General features: G+C 38.6%; 2 protein-coding genes and 2 pseudogenes across 7 annotated transcripts; 1 reads left to right on the top strand and 3 right to left on the bottom strand.

Moving 5' to 3' along the window:
* Positions 1-492: 492 nt before the first annotated feature.
* On the bottom strand, positions 493-2,584 carry LOC149038005 (uncharacterized). Of its 2 annotated transcripts, none has more exons than XM_089186718.1 (3): positions 2,443-2,582; positions 2,080-2,241; positions 493-1,533 (listed from the first exon to the last, which is right to left on the bottom strand). In XM_089186718.1, exons 1-3 carry the CDS (start codon positions 2,473-2,475, stop codon positions 1,309-1,311), a joined length of 420 nt encoding a protein of 139 aa, XP_089042844.1. In that variant the 5' UTR covers positions 2,476-2,582; the 3' UTR covers positions 493-1,308. The 2 variants fall into 2 exon arrangements, with proteins under 2 accessions (XP_089042844.1, XP_089042846.1); XM_089186720.1 differs by having other exon boundaries at positions 1,210-1,533; positions 2,080-2,243; positions 2,448-2,584.
* LOC149038004 (uncharacterized) lies at positions 2,459-5,539 on the bottom strand. 4 transcript variants are annotated; one of them, XR_016180881.1, is made up of 6 exons: positions 5,386-5,499; positions 5,166-5,268; positions 4,601-4,642; positions 4,239-4,271; positions 3,730-3,864; positions 2,459-2,837 (listed from the first exon to the last, which is right to left on the bottom strand). XR_016180881.1 is itself a non-coding variant. In XM_089186734.1 (6 exons), exons 2-6 carry the CDS (start codon positions 5,225-5,227, stop codon positions 2,813-2,815), a joined length of 234 nt encoding a protein of 77 aa, XP_089042860.1. In that variant the 5' UTR covers positions 5,228-5,268; positions 5,386-5,539; the 3' UTR covers positions 2,459-2,812. The 4 variants fall into 4 exon arrangements, 3 of the variants coding, with proteins under 3 accessions (XP_089042860.1, XP_089042861.1, XP_089042859.1); XM_089186734.1 differs by having other exon boundaries at positions 3,793-3,864; positions 5,386-5,539; XM_089186735.1 differs by having other exon boundaries at positions 3,775-3,864; positions 5,386-5,524.
* A 14-nt stretch (positions 5,540-5,553) lies between these two features.
* LOC149038003 (RNA 3'-terminal phosphate cyclase-like protein) lies at positions 5,554-11,053 on the top strand (annotated as a pseudogene). The gene is made up of 9 exons (XR_016180875.1): positions 5,554-5,704; positions 5,827-5,898; positions 6,281-6,456; positions 7,209-7,283; positions 7,963-8,087; positions 8,581-8,706; positions 9,447-9,603; positions 9,869-9,972; positions 10,766-11,053. The product of XR_016180875.1 is annotated as an RNA 3'-terminal phosphate cyclase-like protein (transcript).
* Positions 10,969-16,266, bottom strand: LOC149038002 (uncharacterized; annotated as a pseudogene).
* Positions 16,267-16,578: the final 312 nt, after the last annotated feature.

Genomic DNA, 16,578 nt, shown 5'->3' with positions numbered 1-16,578 from the left:
TTATGCAGTCCTCTTGTATTAGGACCCAGTTTCTCCTTAACAGTCACTTTTTCAGTCAGATTTTCTAAAGGTCGCGCTAAGCGCAGTTGTCTACTATAGAGGTTTTTACAATGAAGCTATAGTTAACACTAGTTTTTTTAAATAATAATAATAATAATAATAATAATAATAACAATGAGGATGATGATGATGATGAGAAGACTGGAATTTAGCAATGGACTATCTAGGAGGTGGCTAATCTCGGCCATTGTTCCCAGGTCGAATTGGAATTTAGAATGTTGGTTTAAGTGGAGGAGGGAAAACTGGAGGACTCGGAGAAAAAACCTCGGAGCAAGGACAAGGACCCACCAAAAACTCAACATACATGTGATATCAGGTCCAGGAGTCGAACCCCAGCCATAGCGAGCGCTCACTCGCCACTGCTCCACACCGCTCCCCTAACCTATGTATTTTCCTGTTTCAGTTTATTTGTACCTCATTGGTTTTTAATATTTTTAACCTATTAAACTCTTTTATTTGTTTCTTTTGTTTTTGTTTTTGTTTTTGTTTCAACCTGTTATCCTGTAATAAAATCAATGTTGAAGTCCTTGTTGAGAAGATAACGTCTTGCTTTCGCTGTAACAGCCGGGCCCAGTTGTTATTCTTTAATTTTCAATTTCTGGCCTCGATAAAATGTTTAAAATCATTACAATTTCACTTAAAAGCGAGGTTAAGAAGGCTAATATGCGTTCCGAAAATAAAAAAGTATAATCATGCCCGCTATTTAGAAAAATGACTAATGCAGGAACAACTTAACTACGTAGCACGCGCTGGATTGCACGCGAGTGACAACCTCGTTGCCAAGCTCCTCTCTTCATGGGGAGGATAGTACCCTGCCAACCTGTCGTGTGAATGACACCAGCTTGACACTGGCACACACGCGCGAGAAAGGGGGTGCTATTCTTCGCGCGCGTATCTTGCGCTCGTCAAGTGCGCTGGCCTCGCAAGGTAGAAATAAAGACACATTCTTGGATGTTCCCTGCAGCAAATGTTTAGGCTTGTTGTGTATCACGTGTCAGGGTAGAGAAAACACAGTGTAACGAGCCAAACAAGGGAGCAATTTGTTTGGATAATCTTTGGATAATATTTAAGTAAGAGAATTTTCCCTTCTTTCCATATTACACTGCTGTCATACTAGAATTAGGGAATACAATATGACACTCACACTCCTTGCAACAATGAAGAAACACTTACAACGTTGCATACTGGAATTATGATACTCATCACAAACAGTACTTACAACATTAACAATGGTAGTACATCTTACTACTACATACTGTTCTTATTGGCTGACAATAAACAGACCAATCCCCATGTATCCTCAATGTATTTTATTAGTGCCTGAAGTGTCTCCGCTATTGCCTGTAGTTTTAGTTGCTGGAACTTAGTGGAAATGTCTTTGCCAGGCAGTAAGGGTAATGCAAGCAGTTTTCTAATGTACCTGTGCATACCATTATCCTCAATGCACAGTGCTTGCAGACCAAGATCTTGCATCTGAGAAAAATATGAGCCAAAAAATTTTTAGTCTATGCATTGATGGAGAGAATGACTCCTATCTCTAATTAAAAAGGTTTGTAAACATATGACTTAAAAAATAACAAATGTGAAGCTTGTTTGGACTGAGCACCTTGCCCTATTACAAAGATAAACCATGCATGAACTTGCCCCTGAGGTTGGCCAATCCTAGTAATCATTTGGATGCTGTTGTTAGCAAATTGCATATTGCTAATATGGCCTAATTGTCCAGGTGAGAGTTTTCATGAAAAAGACTGACAGTAACTAATGTTTTGACAACCAGAGGGAGACATTATCAATTGCTTTCTCCAAAAAATATTCCTTTACAAGACAAACTTGTCCCAGATGATAGGGAAGGGTACATGTAAGAGTGAAAGGGTAGGGGCATGTCAGGGTGGCTGATAAGGAAAGAGAGGGTTGGTCAAAGAGCTTGATGGCCTTAAACTTTAATAATTATTCTGCTGGTGCAGGGAGCTCAGATGATGATACATGTGCATGAAACTTAACTTGACAAATTCTATTTACCTTTTTCCACACCAACTGGGTCCAGTCAAGAGGACATCCCTGCAGCTTTACATGTGGGACAACAGACTGATGTGCTCCCCACAATGCCTTGTCAAAATCTGCTGTAACAAATTGCACATGAAGCCATTCCCCAGGTAGACGATGGATGATCTCTCTCAAAATCTGATAGATAAAGGAATAATAATACATTCAAAAAGGGACTTTTTTTTGGTTTTTAAATGAGCACATTTTCCTTTGTTTTGTTGGCTGTCAAGATAACTTTGGTTTTGATATTAGAAATTTCACTTGAAGAGTGCTCTAACCATTATTTTCCTTTAAAAAAGATTCGACTGAGCAGTAAAAGAGAGTCATATGTAAACTAACCTTCTTGTAATCTCTCTTTTTCTTTGAGGACATTAACACAAATGCTAATGGTACTTGTTTTGCAGACACCACAGATGTAACAAACGCACTAATTGATACAAGTTGGTGAAAGGGTCTTTAACTATCTTGTCATTTCTGTCAATGTACCAAATTTTTGTTGCAGCTAGCTGACTCAGTTGTTGTTCTGTAGCAAAAATTAGGTGGCATCGCTTCTTTACTTTCACTTCCGCTTGGTAAAAACCTGGTGGAATGATGTCCTCTTTAAGGGAGAAATTGAGGTCTTTCACATCTTCTGACCTCGTTTTCTAATGCAAATGATTTACTGCACGTACAATATGGTCCACTTTGGGCAAAGCTGGGCACACAGAGGTTACAGGCAGAGCTTCCTGAAGAATCTATACAAAAGTGAAAATTGCAGCAAAAATTAATAAGGCCATGAATAAGGCCAGAGTATAAATGGGAAAGGAAAGTTCAATAATTTGCCATAAGGGGGGGCAGGGGGGGTTACCTGCCCTTGACTAGGAGACTGGTTGCTATTTTATTTCAGAAAATGCTCTTTTTTAAAACTGGTTTGTGGAAAAAAAAAGGTGTCCAATTCAAAATTACTATATTTGGAATTATGACAAATATTGCACAATAGTTCTATATTTGGTTATCAAGATATGATTAACAGTTTATGTAACCTTCCTTTTATTAAATGCAATTTAAGGAAAATATTCTGTTCACCCTTTAACTCTCAGAAGTGATGAACAGGTAACTTCTCCCTATAATATTCATACATTATCCAGCAAACAGGTAATGAGATTGTTAATTCCCTTCTCTAGCTGCCAGACATTTCCTTGTTAACAAGTTACAAGAATTTGGTGTTAGATCAAGACAACAACTTCTACCTGATTAGTTTGAATATTCTCTTACCCTGTTTGCCACACAATGTTTAGATATTACAGTGAGAAGTTAAGAGTAAATCATTTTTGGAAGTTTAAGGGTTAAGAGGCTTGGAACTTCTGTGATTGATGTGCTCCTCCAGTTATTTTTCCAGACTCATTTGTCATATAGTGAAGTCTAATGAATGTTATTATAAATCTGAATGTGTTATATCACAAATGCTGCAATCCCATTGGCTATGCTGCCCACTATAGATAAGTAACCCTTGATTACTATGTGGTAGCTTATTCTGGCTAAGCACACATCCACTATCACAAAATAGAGATCTAAGTACAGATAATTAAACACTCTCTTTGGATCACATTGCTGAGACTACTTGGTACTGGCTATCGTACTACTTACGCTGTAAGTTTTGGCTTAAATATTCCATTGAAGAAAAAAAATAACCTCATTAAAAATTCTCACTTGCATTCTTTCATGGCTATCTGTAGAGGATCTGTCTGACCTTCAAGTTCCACCACAGCAGGGGCACCCATACTGGTTATCAAAACATAACAGAGCAAAATGAGTTTCTAAAATAATGAACTTGCCAGAATGGACTGAAATGGACTGTAACCAAGGTATAGCTCAAGATCTCAACCCTTATCATTGGGCTTTAACAATCTTTATTTTTTGGGTTAATAATGTAACCCTTTAACTCCTAAGATCTGATTGTTAATTCTCCCCTCTAGCTGCAACACATTTCCTTGTAAATTGGTTACAAGACTTTGGTGTTCAATCAAGGCAATATCTTGTAACTGATGAGTTTGAATATTCTCTTGAAATGTTTACTGAATAATGTATGGCTATTACTGGGAGAAGTTACATATTAATCATATTAATCATATTCTGGGAGTTAAAGGGTTAAGTACCTTGACTGTAGTGCTCTCCTTCCTAATACTCTTCTGCAAATTGACATAAAAAAGTGTGAGTTAAAATTATATTTAAGCGATTAAAATGTCCAGAAACTGTTATTAAATGTTCCTCAGCCTGACACAGTTAGATGTTAACTTATAAGGTTGTAGTAGCAACTTTGAAGGGTCATGTAACCCTTCCCTACTTGAATAAAATGCGATGCAAAAAACATTTTCTCATCATTTGTCATATAATTAACATGGTTAACTCTTTGAGGCCCAGTGGCCACAACTTCTGGAGTTTTTGGTTTTGTTCTCAATGATTGCCTTATTTAACTGAGATTTTATAGAAAACTGTTTAAAAATTATTGCAACCATACCTGCTGTGGCAAAATGTCAATATTCTCAGTGTCTTCTGTTGGCTGAAAAAAAAACAATAGGGAAGTAAAATAGCTTGATTATTGGGAAACTCAGAAAACCATGAACTTCACAAACGTTACTTTATAAAATTTTATCTATCCAAGAAAACATGGCAGCCAGCCGTTAGTCAGGTAAGAAAAATCTCAACCTCACACAGTCATCGCTGATTAGTTTGTGCTCTAGTATTTAATTTTGCCTACATATCCTGATCACACATATAATTGGTCATGACACATTATTATTCTTATTCCGGACACAATGGTTTTCTGAGTTTGATAGAAGTGTTAGTGCCTTCAAACTGGGACCTCATTCTACATTGTCTGGACAAAGATCATTAATACCCTCTCTAAGAGTATTGTTACTATATCAAACTAAAAATTTCCACCTACTTGATTCTGATAATCAATAAGTGTTGTTTGACTCACATGTAAACGAAGTTACACGTGCGTTGTCAAAATTATAGTCGATCCACTAAATTAACTTATTCTGAAAATAATGGCCAAATATCTCTGCTAGACAGCTTACCTCCAAGTCATCTTCATCTTCAAAGTGGTCTTCTTCTCTGACCTCATCGAGGTCATCGTCATACCCAGAAGAAATTCGAGAAAGTTCTCTATCGCGACTTTTGCTGTTAAAAAGTAAATTAGAGAACGATTGTTTCGTTTCCACTATTACCAACCAAAACGACAAGAAATGACTTTTGATCAACATCCAAAATGCCACAAAACGTGAATTCGGTACGTACTTATCTACAAGTGAATCATTGCAGAAAAGATCTCAAGACTCGCCGATGTGGAATGTCACCACTACTCATGTTTCAAATCGCCGTCCGCCATTTTCAACGAGAACGAAAGTTATTGGTCCAGCAGCGTCACCCAGAGGACAAGAGTACGTCATATGTTATGACAGGAAAGGTCATCCACGTGCATTTTTCAACATGGCTGCAGATTTGAGTTACGAAGGTTCTTATTTTTTCCGACGAAGACTTGTTTTGGCGACGCATAGCTGTAAATTAGTGAAAATAAAAAACATAAGAGCTTTTGAAGACGATCCTGGGCTGAAAGGTGCGTCCATTATCGAACTGATTATAGAAATCACAGCCTTTTCAGCTACTAACTTCAGAAAATAAGGTTTGTCTTTTGCCGTCTAATTTGAGAATTTTTGCTCTCTATGTAACCCTTTAAAGATTTTGAAGCAAGTTTTATACGGCTCCTGAACAAGGTAACAAACGGATCACGAATAGAAATTAATGAAACAGGTAAGTCTTCAGATCATCTATCAGAAAATTGTTTTTATTTGTTTATACGATTTTAGTTAATGATAGCACTGCCCGGCCAGGCAATGTCAATTATAGAGACCTTATGAGGGGTTATCGGGATAGGGAATATTTTGCTAAAAGATTATAGGGATATGGGATACTCCAGAAAAATCTAATGGGATATTTAAAATCGATATTCTAGGATATAAACTTCAATTGTAGGGATATAAACGACAGGAATTAAAGGGATACAGGATATTTAGACCAAACATTAGTACTATAGGGGACACTTGGACCCCTTCCCCTCCCTCCATCCTGATGGGGCCTCATCATAAAAGCTATCCTATCCTTATGTGTGGTTATTTTGTTTCCTTTTCCAAAGGTACAATGCAGTTTTACAGAACTGGCCTGTTCACCAGAGGAACCATTAAACATGACTGTAATCCTTAAAGATCTATTGGTTATTACCTTGAAGCTGTGGTGCTGCTGGCACCATTTTGTAAGAAACCTATCAGACTTACTCTGAAAGGAATAACAAATGACAGACATGATCCAACAGTAAGCCAGAAATATTTTATCATAATTGTTTCTTGCAGGGAATGAACCCTTTCAGCCGTAAGAGTGATGAGCTTCTAACTTCTCCTTACATTAACACTGCCGTATCATTCATGAAGATCATGAGAATATTGGAAATGATCATCAACACAAGAAACTTTGATTGTTACACAAATTCTTCTTGTCACCACTAAAGGAAATGTGTAGAGAATCAAAGAGTATGGCAAATATAAATACTGATGTAAGGTTATAAAGGGCTAAATACGCTAAAGACCAAATCTGTGTAATTCAAATTTTGTGTTGATTTTTCTCTTTTTCTCTCTGTCTTGTAAAAGCTCTCATTTCATATCCAATATCATTTTTCTTCCCTGTATAAGAAGCATCAAACTTCCAGTTTTATATTTCAGTTTTTTTTGAATAAAAAAAACCACATGTAAATCAACCTAAAAATTTATGTTTTCTATATCGCCATATTGAAAATTAGTGGGCAACACTTACCAGTAAGTACAAAGAATGTAGGTTGACTTAAAATTCCTTTTTTCTTCAAGTGAGGAAAATTGAAAAAAAAGTTGCATAGTATTTTGATGAAAACAAAAATGCCAGATTTTTAAAATGGAATTTGTAAACAAATATGACTTAATGGGGCAGACACAAACAAGACTGAAAATGAGTGTGTCTAAGGGTGCATAATTAGATTACTTCTGAGAAATGTGTTTTTCATAGAATTTAATGATTGCTGTATGATGTTATTTTAGGTTGATATCATTAAAACAGTTACTCTGCCTCTGGTAAAGAAGTTTGTGGTGGATGATGAAGGCCTAGTTATAAAGGTGTCATTAGCTAGTATTAGTGGATTTAATTATTATTATTATTAATGATTTTCCAAGTAGGATCTCAACACATGCAAAAGATTGAGTTGTGCAGTAATTTTACTGTCAGTGAACTTAGCTGGAAAGAAAGTTAAATAATATGACTCAGCTGCCCCTTTCAACATGATTGAATATATCTCTACTCCATGAAGTAGTAAGTTAAGTTATGTAATCAACAAGGTCACCATAATAGCTAAGCAATTCTAATTCTGTACATTTAAATATTAAAGCAGAGAGGAGAGGGGCACATCTAGATACCTCATATAGTGCCCCTTAATTTAGGATAAAAAGTTATTCACTAAACCAGACTTAACTAAAATGGCTTAGATCAAAGAGGAAGACAGAAGATGAAGTACATGAATAATTAATATTGAGTTAGATAGTACTGTCAAAAGTGCTTTGTTCTGTTTAGTAGAGGAAAGAGGACTGCAATAGATCATTCTTACTAAACATTACAGGGGCCATATTTTTTTACCAAAACAATTGAATTGTGGCAAAGTTGACGTCCAAGACAATCCCATTGGATTTGAACTCCTTTCCTTTTTATCAATTTCTTTAATTTGTTGCAATTTATTTACATAGCTGTTCAAAACATGATGAAATATATGTATTATCATTTGATTGACTTTTTTCGTCACAGATTGTGAAAAGGGGAGCACCTCCAGAAGGAGGAGGGGAGGTGGTATTCTCTTGTCCTGTGAGGAGAAACTTGCGGCCATTGCAATTCACAGATCCAGGCAAGATAAAAAGAATAAGAGGCCTTGCGTATCCTTTACTTTTTCCCTTGGTATAAGTGTTATAACTTTATTACAGAGACTGTAAGATCAACTGCTTGCTTATTATTTTTCTTGTAATTTGTATTGACTTGTATCATTCTTTATATTTTTCATACCTCCTTGTTAGTGTTTTTTGTTAAATTTGTCAGCATTTTTCCTCATCAGGCACACCTTTTCTCACATTTCCATACTGCCTGTTAATTCAAAGTCCTCTTGTATTTAAAGCCAGTTTCTATAAATTATCACTTTCTATAGATTATCACTTTTTAAGTCAGTTTACCAAAAGTTGCTCTTGGCGCAGTTCTCTTAAATAATTTATGATTTTAGCTTCAACGACTTCTTCTACGACTAGTATTGCTGCTGCCAAAATAAAATATATTTTGAGTTGTTGTGATAATGTTTTTACTGTTATAGAGACCATTTCACATAGATCGCTATTATTTTTTGATAAAAGCTGATTGCCTTAACCAAACCTTAAACAGGTATGCTATGAGAGTTTCTCCAGCTATTTGTAATAGAGTGGTTGATGCAGTCCGTGGTGTTTTGAACCAGTTTGTGTCCGATATCTACATTTATACAGATCACTGCAAAGGAGGTCAATCTGGAAAGTATGTCATTTTATAACAAACCTTTAACTTTTTTACCAGGGAATCAGCATGTTTCACCATTATTCATACATTAAATATCCACAACAAGACAAAAAATTATCTTTCTATATTTCTCTACTGAGCTTAAAGCTTACCATCTTCTTCTATTTACAAAACGTGGTGCTATCGACATTGCTGATCCTAGCAGAGTGCAGGATATGTGTCAAATATGAAATTCATAATGGGCCTTAGAGTCTCTGTGGCTTAGTGGTAGAGCATGGGAGTGTGGAATCTGAAGGTTTGAGGTTCAATTCCTCATGGGGACTCAGAATTTTTTCTTTGTTCTGTGCTCCTGAGAAGATGACAACCATATTTCTTAATATCCAAAGTGGCAAAATTTATGAGAAGTTTTACTACTCCTCCCCCTCCCCTGGAAGGGGTGACCGTCCATTGTAAATTGCCCTCGGCATTTTTTACCTAAGAAGTTATCAGTACCCATTCGTACTCCTGAGCAGAGAGAGGAACTGTGAGAGTAAGGTGTCTTGTCCAAGAAGGCAAAGTTATAACGCTTGCTAGATCTCGCGCCCAGATTTGCTAATGCAACTGAGTCAGTGCACTTCTGTTGTGCTGGTGACATTACAATAAGCAAGCTTTTCAGAGTCTCTTAAAACCAGAGATGCAATGTGTTCTTTTGTCATAAGCATGGTACACCATAAATCATCAGATTAATGATAATCATGATTAAAAATGTCTTCCTCCAGGTCACCAGGGTTTGGAATCTCATTAGTTGCAGAATCAACAACTGGTGCCATGCTAAGTGTTCAGACATCATCTACCCCAGTAGGGGAGGGTCAGCCAGTTGTCCCTGAGGATCTTGGCAAACAGGCAGCTGAAATGTTACTTGAAGAAATTTACAAGGTAAGGTTTTTCCTGCTTTGGTCAGTTTCCTTGTTTATACTTGGATCCTTCATTGGCTCATGATATGTTCCTTTATTCTGGTTGGCTACTGTGATTGCTTTCAGTTTTGGATGTACGACACTCAATCAAAATGCACTCCATTAATATCTCTTGGCAGCTGGTGATCAGGCTTACACTCATACTAGCTTTTAAAACAATGATTAAAGTATAGCTGTATATTCTGAAATGAGACTCACTATTATTATTTATCTTTCTCCTCTGATAGGGAGGCTGTGTTGACTCTCGCCATCAGAGTGTTGTTCTCCTTTACATGATTCTGGGACAAATGGATGTTTCTAAAATTCTCACTGGTCCACTGACTCCATATACGTAAGTAGTTGATAATGTCTCTAAGTGAAAAGAGTAAATAAATTCACACAATTTTCTGTTAGCTGGAGTTATGATCTGTTGTGTGTTATTTGGAAAGATTTTTTTAACTGCTTGGCATCAGTCTGGCTCTCATTCAATTGCAAAAAGGAGAGAAGAGAGAAGGAGGAGAAACAGAGAGATTGAAAAGTGGGAAGAGGCAGTGTTAGGGAGTATGATGGAGGACACAAAGGAGGAGACAGGGAGGGAGTGGGAATGGAGAGAGGATAGAAGCATTATACGGGGTATATGGAGGGCACAGTGGAGGGGAATGAGGTAGCAGGGGGGCAGGAGGAGGGAGAGAAATTTAGAGGAGGACAGGGAGGGAGGGAGGGGAAATGGAGGAAGACAGAGGGATGGAGAGGGAAAAAGAGAAGGAGAGGAGATGATGAGGAAGGAAAAGATAAAGAAGAGAGGGGAGATAGGAAGAAGGAGAAGGACAGGGTGGCAGGGAGGTGAGGTGTAGAGGATGATGGGAAATGAAGACGAGTGCAGCTCAGATAGAGAGGAAAGGTCGAATGGATAATAGGAAGAGAGGGAAGAAAGGGAGATGATGGAGAATAGAAGGAGATGAAAGAGAGGTGAGATAGACAGGAAGAAAGGAAAGTGTTGGAAGGAAGGAGAAATGGAGAAAAGTAAGTGGGGAGGGAGGGGAGAGACGGCTTGGTGGTTGCAGGTTCATTATAAATGTTATTGTTTTCCTTCTACTCAGTAATTTTTTTTAATTTTCTCAATACTATCATCGACTCTTTTACAGCATTCAATTTTTAAGGCATCTAAAAGAATTTTTTGGAGTGATGTTCAAAATACAAGCACAACAGAGTGATGACGAAAACAGTGTAGCAGGAGGAGAGAGTAAAATCTTGCTATCATGTGTAGGGGCTGGATACACGAACATTAACAAGACTATGGTGTAAACAAAAACAAAAAGCAGTGAAGTCAGGGATATTGAGACCTTGATTCTGCGGGAATTTATTTATTTTTTCATTATAGAGTGAATGTAAACTTGTTTTCATCTCAAATAAACTCATATTGAGACATGAAATGTTTTTAATCGAGTTACTGCAATGAAACGTTGAAATGAAGTGAAAAATCTTTCATTTTAATTGTAAAAACTGTAAGAGCGCGCTGATCGAACTGAAGTGCTGACAAGAAATTGCCTAAGGCAATTTGTGTTTCTCCGAGATAAACGTAACGCTGAGGTGTGTCTGGATGTTTCCCCAAATAGTCTCTAATGTCAAGAGCACGCTGTTTGGACTCAAGTCCTGACAAAAAGTCGCCTTAGGCATGTTGCGTTACTTCGAGAGTAAAGTAACTATCGTTTAGCTCTAATTTCAAGAGCAGGCTGAAAAGACTGAACTCCTGACGAGAAGTCGCTTAAAGCATGTTGTGTTTCTCCGAGAGAAAAGTAACACTAAGCTTTGTTTGGTTGTTCTTCCCCCAAGAGTTTAATTCTGATTTCAAGGGCACGCTGAAAAGACTGTAGTGCTGACAAAACGTCACCTGAGGTAAACTGGGTTACTCCGAGAGAGAAGTAATACTCGGCTGTATCTGGATGTTCTTCCCCGAAGACTTTAACTCTTATGTCAAGAGCACGCTCTTTGGACTGAAGTGCTGACAAAAAGTGGCCTAAGCCATGTTGGGTAACACCGAGGTCAAAGTAACTCTCAGCTGTGTATGGGTGTTCTTCCCCGAAAAGTTTAACTCTTATGTCAAGAGCACACTGCTTGGACTGAAGTGCTGCCAAAAAGTCGCCTAAGGCATGTTGGGTTACTCCGAGAGAAAAGTAACTCTTAGCTGAGTCTGGATGTTCTTCCCCAAAGAGTTTAACTCTTACGTCAAGAGCACGCTGTTTGGACTTAAGTGCTGACAAAAAGTCGTCTAAGGCATGTTGGGTTACACCGAGGTCAAGGTAACTTTTAGCAGTGTCTGGGTGTTCTTCCCCAAAGAGTCTAACTCTTATGTCAAGAGCTCGCTGTTTGGACTGAAGTGCTGACAAAAAGTCGCCTGAGGCATGTTGTGTTACTCCGAGGTCAAAGTAACTCTTAGCTGTGTCTGGGTGTTCCTCCCCAAAAAGTTTAACTCTTATGTCAAGAGCACGCTGTTTGGACTGAAGTGCTGACAAAAAGTCGCCTAAGGCATGTTGGGTTACTCCAAGAGAAAAGTAACTCTGAGCTGTGTCTGAGTGTTCTTCCCCAAAGAGTTTCACTCTTATGTCAAGAGCACGCTGTTTGGACTGAAGTGCTGAAAAAAAGTCTTCTGAGGCATGTTGTGCTACTCCGAGGTCAAAGTAACTCTTAGCTTCCTCTGGGTGTTCTTCTTCAAACAGTTTCACTCTAATGTCAAGAGCACGCTGTTTGGACTGAAGGGCTGACAAAACGTCGCCTGAGGCGTGCTGGGTTTTTCCGAGAGACAAGTAACTCTTCGCTGTGTCTGGGTGTTCTTCCCCGAGGAGTTTAACTCTTATGGCAAGAGCACACTGTTTGGACTGAAGTGCTGACAAAAAGTCGCCTGAGGCGTGTTGGGTTACTCCGAGAGAAAAGTAACTCTGAGCTGTATCTGGATGTTCTTTCCCGAAGAGTTTAGTTCTAATCTTGAGAGCACGCTGAAAAGACGTAACTGCTGACGAGAAGTCGCCTGAGGCATGTTGTGTTTCTCCGAGAGAAAAGTAACTTTGAGCTGTGTCTGGGTGTTTTTCCCCGAAGAGTCCTATTGCAATGTCGAGGGCAAGTTGAAAGGACTGAATGGCACCAGGATAGTTTTGCATCTGATGAATAGCGCAGCCACGGTCCAAATAGCTTCTTAGTAGTCTTTCTTGATGCCAATTTAAATCAAGATTTTTGTTGGGTTTAGCTTTATCTCCTGCATTAACTTTTCCACTTTGTTTTAAGGTCATTTTATGATAATTTATCCATGTGTCACACATCTTTGTTGCTTCCTCGGGATTATTCAGTACATTTCTAAGTGTCGAATTGACGTTGCGCTGGAAGGTCCATGAACCAATGGAATGTGGGAGAATCTGTTTATCTATTTCATTTGACATCCTTAGTACAGATTTGCTTATTGCTTGCTTTGTTTCATAATCAGAGGACATTTCCGTCGCTTTGCTAACAACGCATATCATTTCTAATCTAAGTGGTTGAGTGGTTGTAACATCTGCCTTTGGCATATCTGCCTCGATCATTCTCAATTCTTTGTTATTCACTGGAGGAATAACAAGGAGACTTGTGTCTCCTAATGCTCTGCATTCATGTAAGGCTGTGTTGTAAAGCTCCAGAGAAGTTGCTTTCTTTTTCTTGAAAAGAAAGTAAGTAACAAGAATTTGCAGTGCAATTACTCTGAGAATTCGTTGTTCGGGGCTATCACTCAACAAGCAAAGAGCTTTTTGTAATTTCTCAGCTCCGTCATCTATTTTCCCTGAAACCAGTTGACAGATGCCTTTATAACAAAGGAGTTTTCTTCTATCATCTACCGACAAAGAAAAGACCTCGGCTTTAGAGAGCAGCGTCATCGATCTTCCATGTATCCCCCAAGTCACTTCGGTGAATGCCAAGGACAACAGTAACTGACTATAGAACACGCTCTTTCCAAACGCCTGAGCTTTTTCAGTTGCGTGATCATAAATTTTGTCGATAATGTTTCCCTCGCACCAGAAAAGGGAATCTAGAAAGATTTCCGCCTTTGTGAGGACACCAAATGAAACGTCACATGTCTTGGGATCGGAGCAGTTCTCCATAAGACTCTGAATAATATTCTGCTTCTCTTCATAGAAATCAATAAATGCTTGCATGGATTGTCCTGTCAAAAACTGTTTATTTAGCTTCTCGAAAAGAGACGTAAAATGCAGACAAACGTGCTTTGGAGTTCAGCATGGTTTCTTTCATTTCATCTTGACCTCTTCCTCTTGCAAACGACAGAATCAACTTATGCATCGAAAATGACTCTGGTCTGGAGCTAAAGTCGAGGAAAGATTTTCTCCGGAGCCTATGCAAGATTTTCTTGGCCTCCAGAGTTGTTTTTACACCCATGACAGCTGTAGCAACTGAGTGGTTAAAATCTCCAGAAAGAACACTAAGTGATACCAGCGCTTCTTTTTCAGATAAAGAGAGTCTCTGAAAAGAGGATTCAAATAGGAACTTTAATCGCAGATAGCTTGTATAATCTGGATTGTCCAATAGCTCGAAAAGGCTACTTTCTATTGATTCCTTGAAGGTATCTAAAAATTGACTCGGCTGAGCATTATCTTCAGTAATGGAAGAACACAACAGTTTCATGGCCAAAGGTACGAACCCGCAGATTTTCGCAATTTTCGAGCAGTCAGACGCGGTCGCTTTCGGAAGTAATCCGCCGACTAAGGTTTGAGAGAAGGACTCGTGTAATGGCCCTATTCTTACTGCTTGATGGCCTTCAAAATGCACATTCATAAACTCAAGAGATTCCCTTGTGGTAAGAAGAAATGTTAAATTCTTGAATTGACTAAGAATGACTTCCAGAAGGTTTATGAAATCCTCCTTCACATTCGGTGCTCCACTTTCGAGTAATTCATCGGCATTGTCAAGAATCATCACAAATTCACCTGAAATGTCTCTTAGAAAGAGAAAAAGTTCTTCTTCTATGGACATCTGCTGAGGAATTTGATCTCTTGTGTAGTGTCTTCTAAAGAAGCTCAGAAGCTGCGTGGTGAGATCGGTCTTTGAAAGAAGCCCTCTCATGGAGAAGAAGTATACGAGAAGTCCACCAGTTTGAAGTCGATGTCCGACTTCAGTTGCCACAGAAGTCTTACCAAAACCAGGCGAGCCCCATACCGACACGATCCGGGAACGTTTGGAAGTTAAGTGGCTGCTGATGTCTTCGCATTCTCTCTGACGGCCAGTGAAGTGTGGAACCTTTGAAGGAAGACTTGATGGTGGAAGGAATGGCTTTGAATCTTAAAAGAAGCAAATTGATGCAATTATGAAAGAGCTCATGTCGGTAGTTTGGAGAGAAAAATAACGATGAAAATAAATAGTAAATTTTACTGTACCATTAAAAATGTGGAAATCATGTTTTAGGGACACAGCTTTAATCATGAGCTTCTTGCTCTTTCCGTGAGGTTGTAAGCTTAACAACATCCCACAAGAGTCACGATTCCGGTAAATATAGTGGCTGCGGCTTACTTCTTGAACAAATTGTTTTAAAATAAAAGATAACAGATTGTTTAAGGTGGTATTCTGATTATAGAATAAATTTCATCTTAGGGAAGAAGACAGGATTTTCAAGACATGTACGAAGCACTTTTGCGAAAACTGGAAGTTGCCCCGTTGAACTATTATTACTAGAGTAAAGAGCAGAAACGCTGCTATTTTATTTCAGTTCCTGCCTGCCAAACTAATGGTTATAAGACTGCCATAGTACATCTTAAATTGTTGTTAATCAAAAATTCTGTAAAGCTTTTAATCAGTTTATACCTGTTTGATCTTCATCCATGTTTAGTTTCAAATCATCTATTTCTCCCTTCAACAAAGCGAGGTCATCAACTTTTTCTTTTATCGCATTCTCCTGTGCTATTAATTTGTCGACACCTGATTTCACTTCTTCGAGACACTCGACACCTGATCTTAGTTCTTCGAGACACTCGATGTATGATCTGGTCTCCTGTCTAAGACTTTCTTCCAATTTGCGAACTTCTTCGGTGGGAAAGTCAGACTCTGTCAGTCCACCGATGGCATCAATGGGATCTGTTATGATTCCAAGAGCTTTGAATGCTTCTTTAGCAAGCTGCACGTATTGGTCAAAGGTTGGTTTATCAATCTCTGACCTGTCTGCGTGACAAAGGGAGTTTCGTAAAAGTCGAAGCTGATCAATCGCAAGAGCGAAGGTTTCGGCTGTATTTCCACTTGGACTCACAACAGATGGATGGAACTTTCCGGGAGGTACTTTATGGTGCCTAACGTACATTTCACTAAGTGTCTTGTAATGACCTTTGCTATCTGGCGTAGCAAAGGACCTTGCATAGATGGTGGCCTGGAACAGAGCGGTACAATCCCATTCTTCATAGGAGATGTGTGTAGGAACTTTGCTTTTTCCACCTTCTTCAGCGAGAAACAAATTTCTTACTACCGTGGAGTTATCCCACAGTTGATATCCGGGACGATGTCCAAATCTATTGTCCCACATGGATTTGAACGTCTGACGCAAAGCAGTGGCGAACTCATTGACTACAACTGAGGCAAATTTGAAGTAATTCAGCTGCTCGTTTGTAAAAGGCTGTAAAACCATTCTCGGCGTCAGCACTGGAGACAGGTATCCTCGACCTAAATCCTGAGAAAGATTCAATTCGTTCAAGCATAGATACATATTAAGTGAAATTAAACAGCGATTGATATATGTGAGAGGAAAAGGTAAATTATCCTTTCGTCATGCTACTCTCGTTTTAATAAATACTTAATCGCACATGCGCACTGGCTCTATCAATTGCACGTAACGGCATGAATACGGAAAGTGGCTACACAGCTAAATTGACTTGAGAAAAGGTGAAAACTCATCTCTAATTAGAATAAAGATTTACGCTTTGAATCTGTTTCTGTTTGG

Source organism: Pocillopora damicornis, chromosome 11 (assembly GCF_964200805.1).
Source record: "Pocillopora damicornis chromosome 11, jaPocDami1.2, whole genome shotgun sequence".
Taxonomy (NCBI): Eukaryota; Metazoa; Cnidaria; class Anthozoa; order Scleractinia; family Pocilloporidae; genus Pocillopora; species Pocillopora damicornis.
This window is presented reverse-complemented; position numbering and strand designations above follow the sequence as displayed.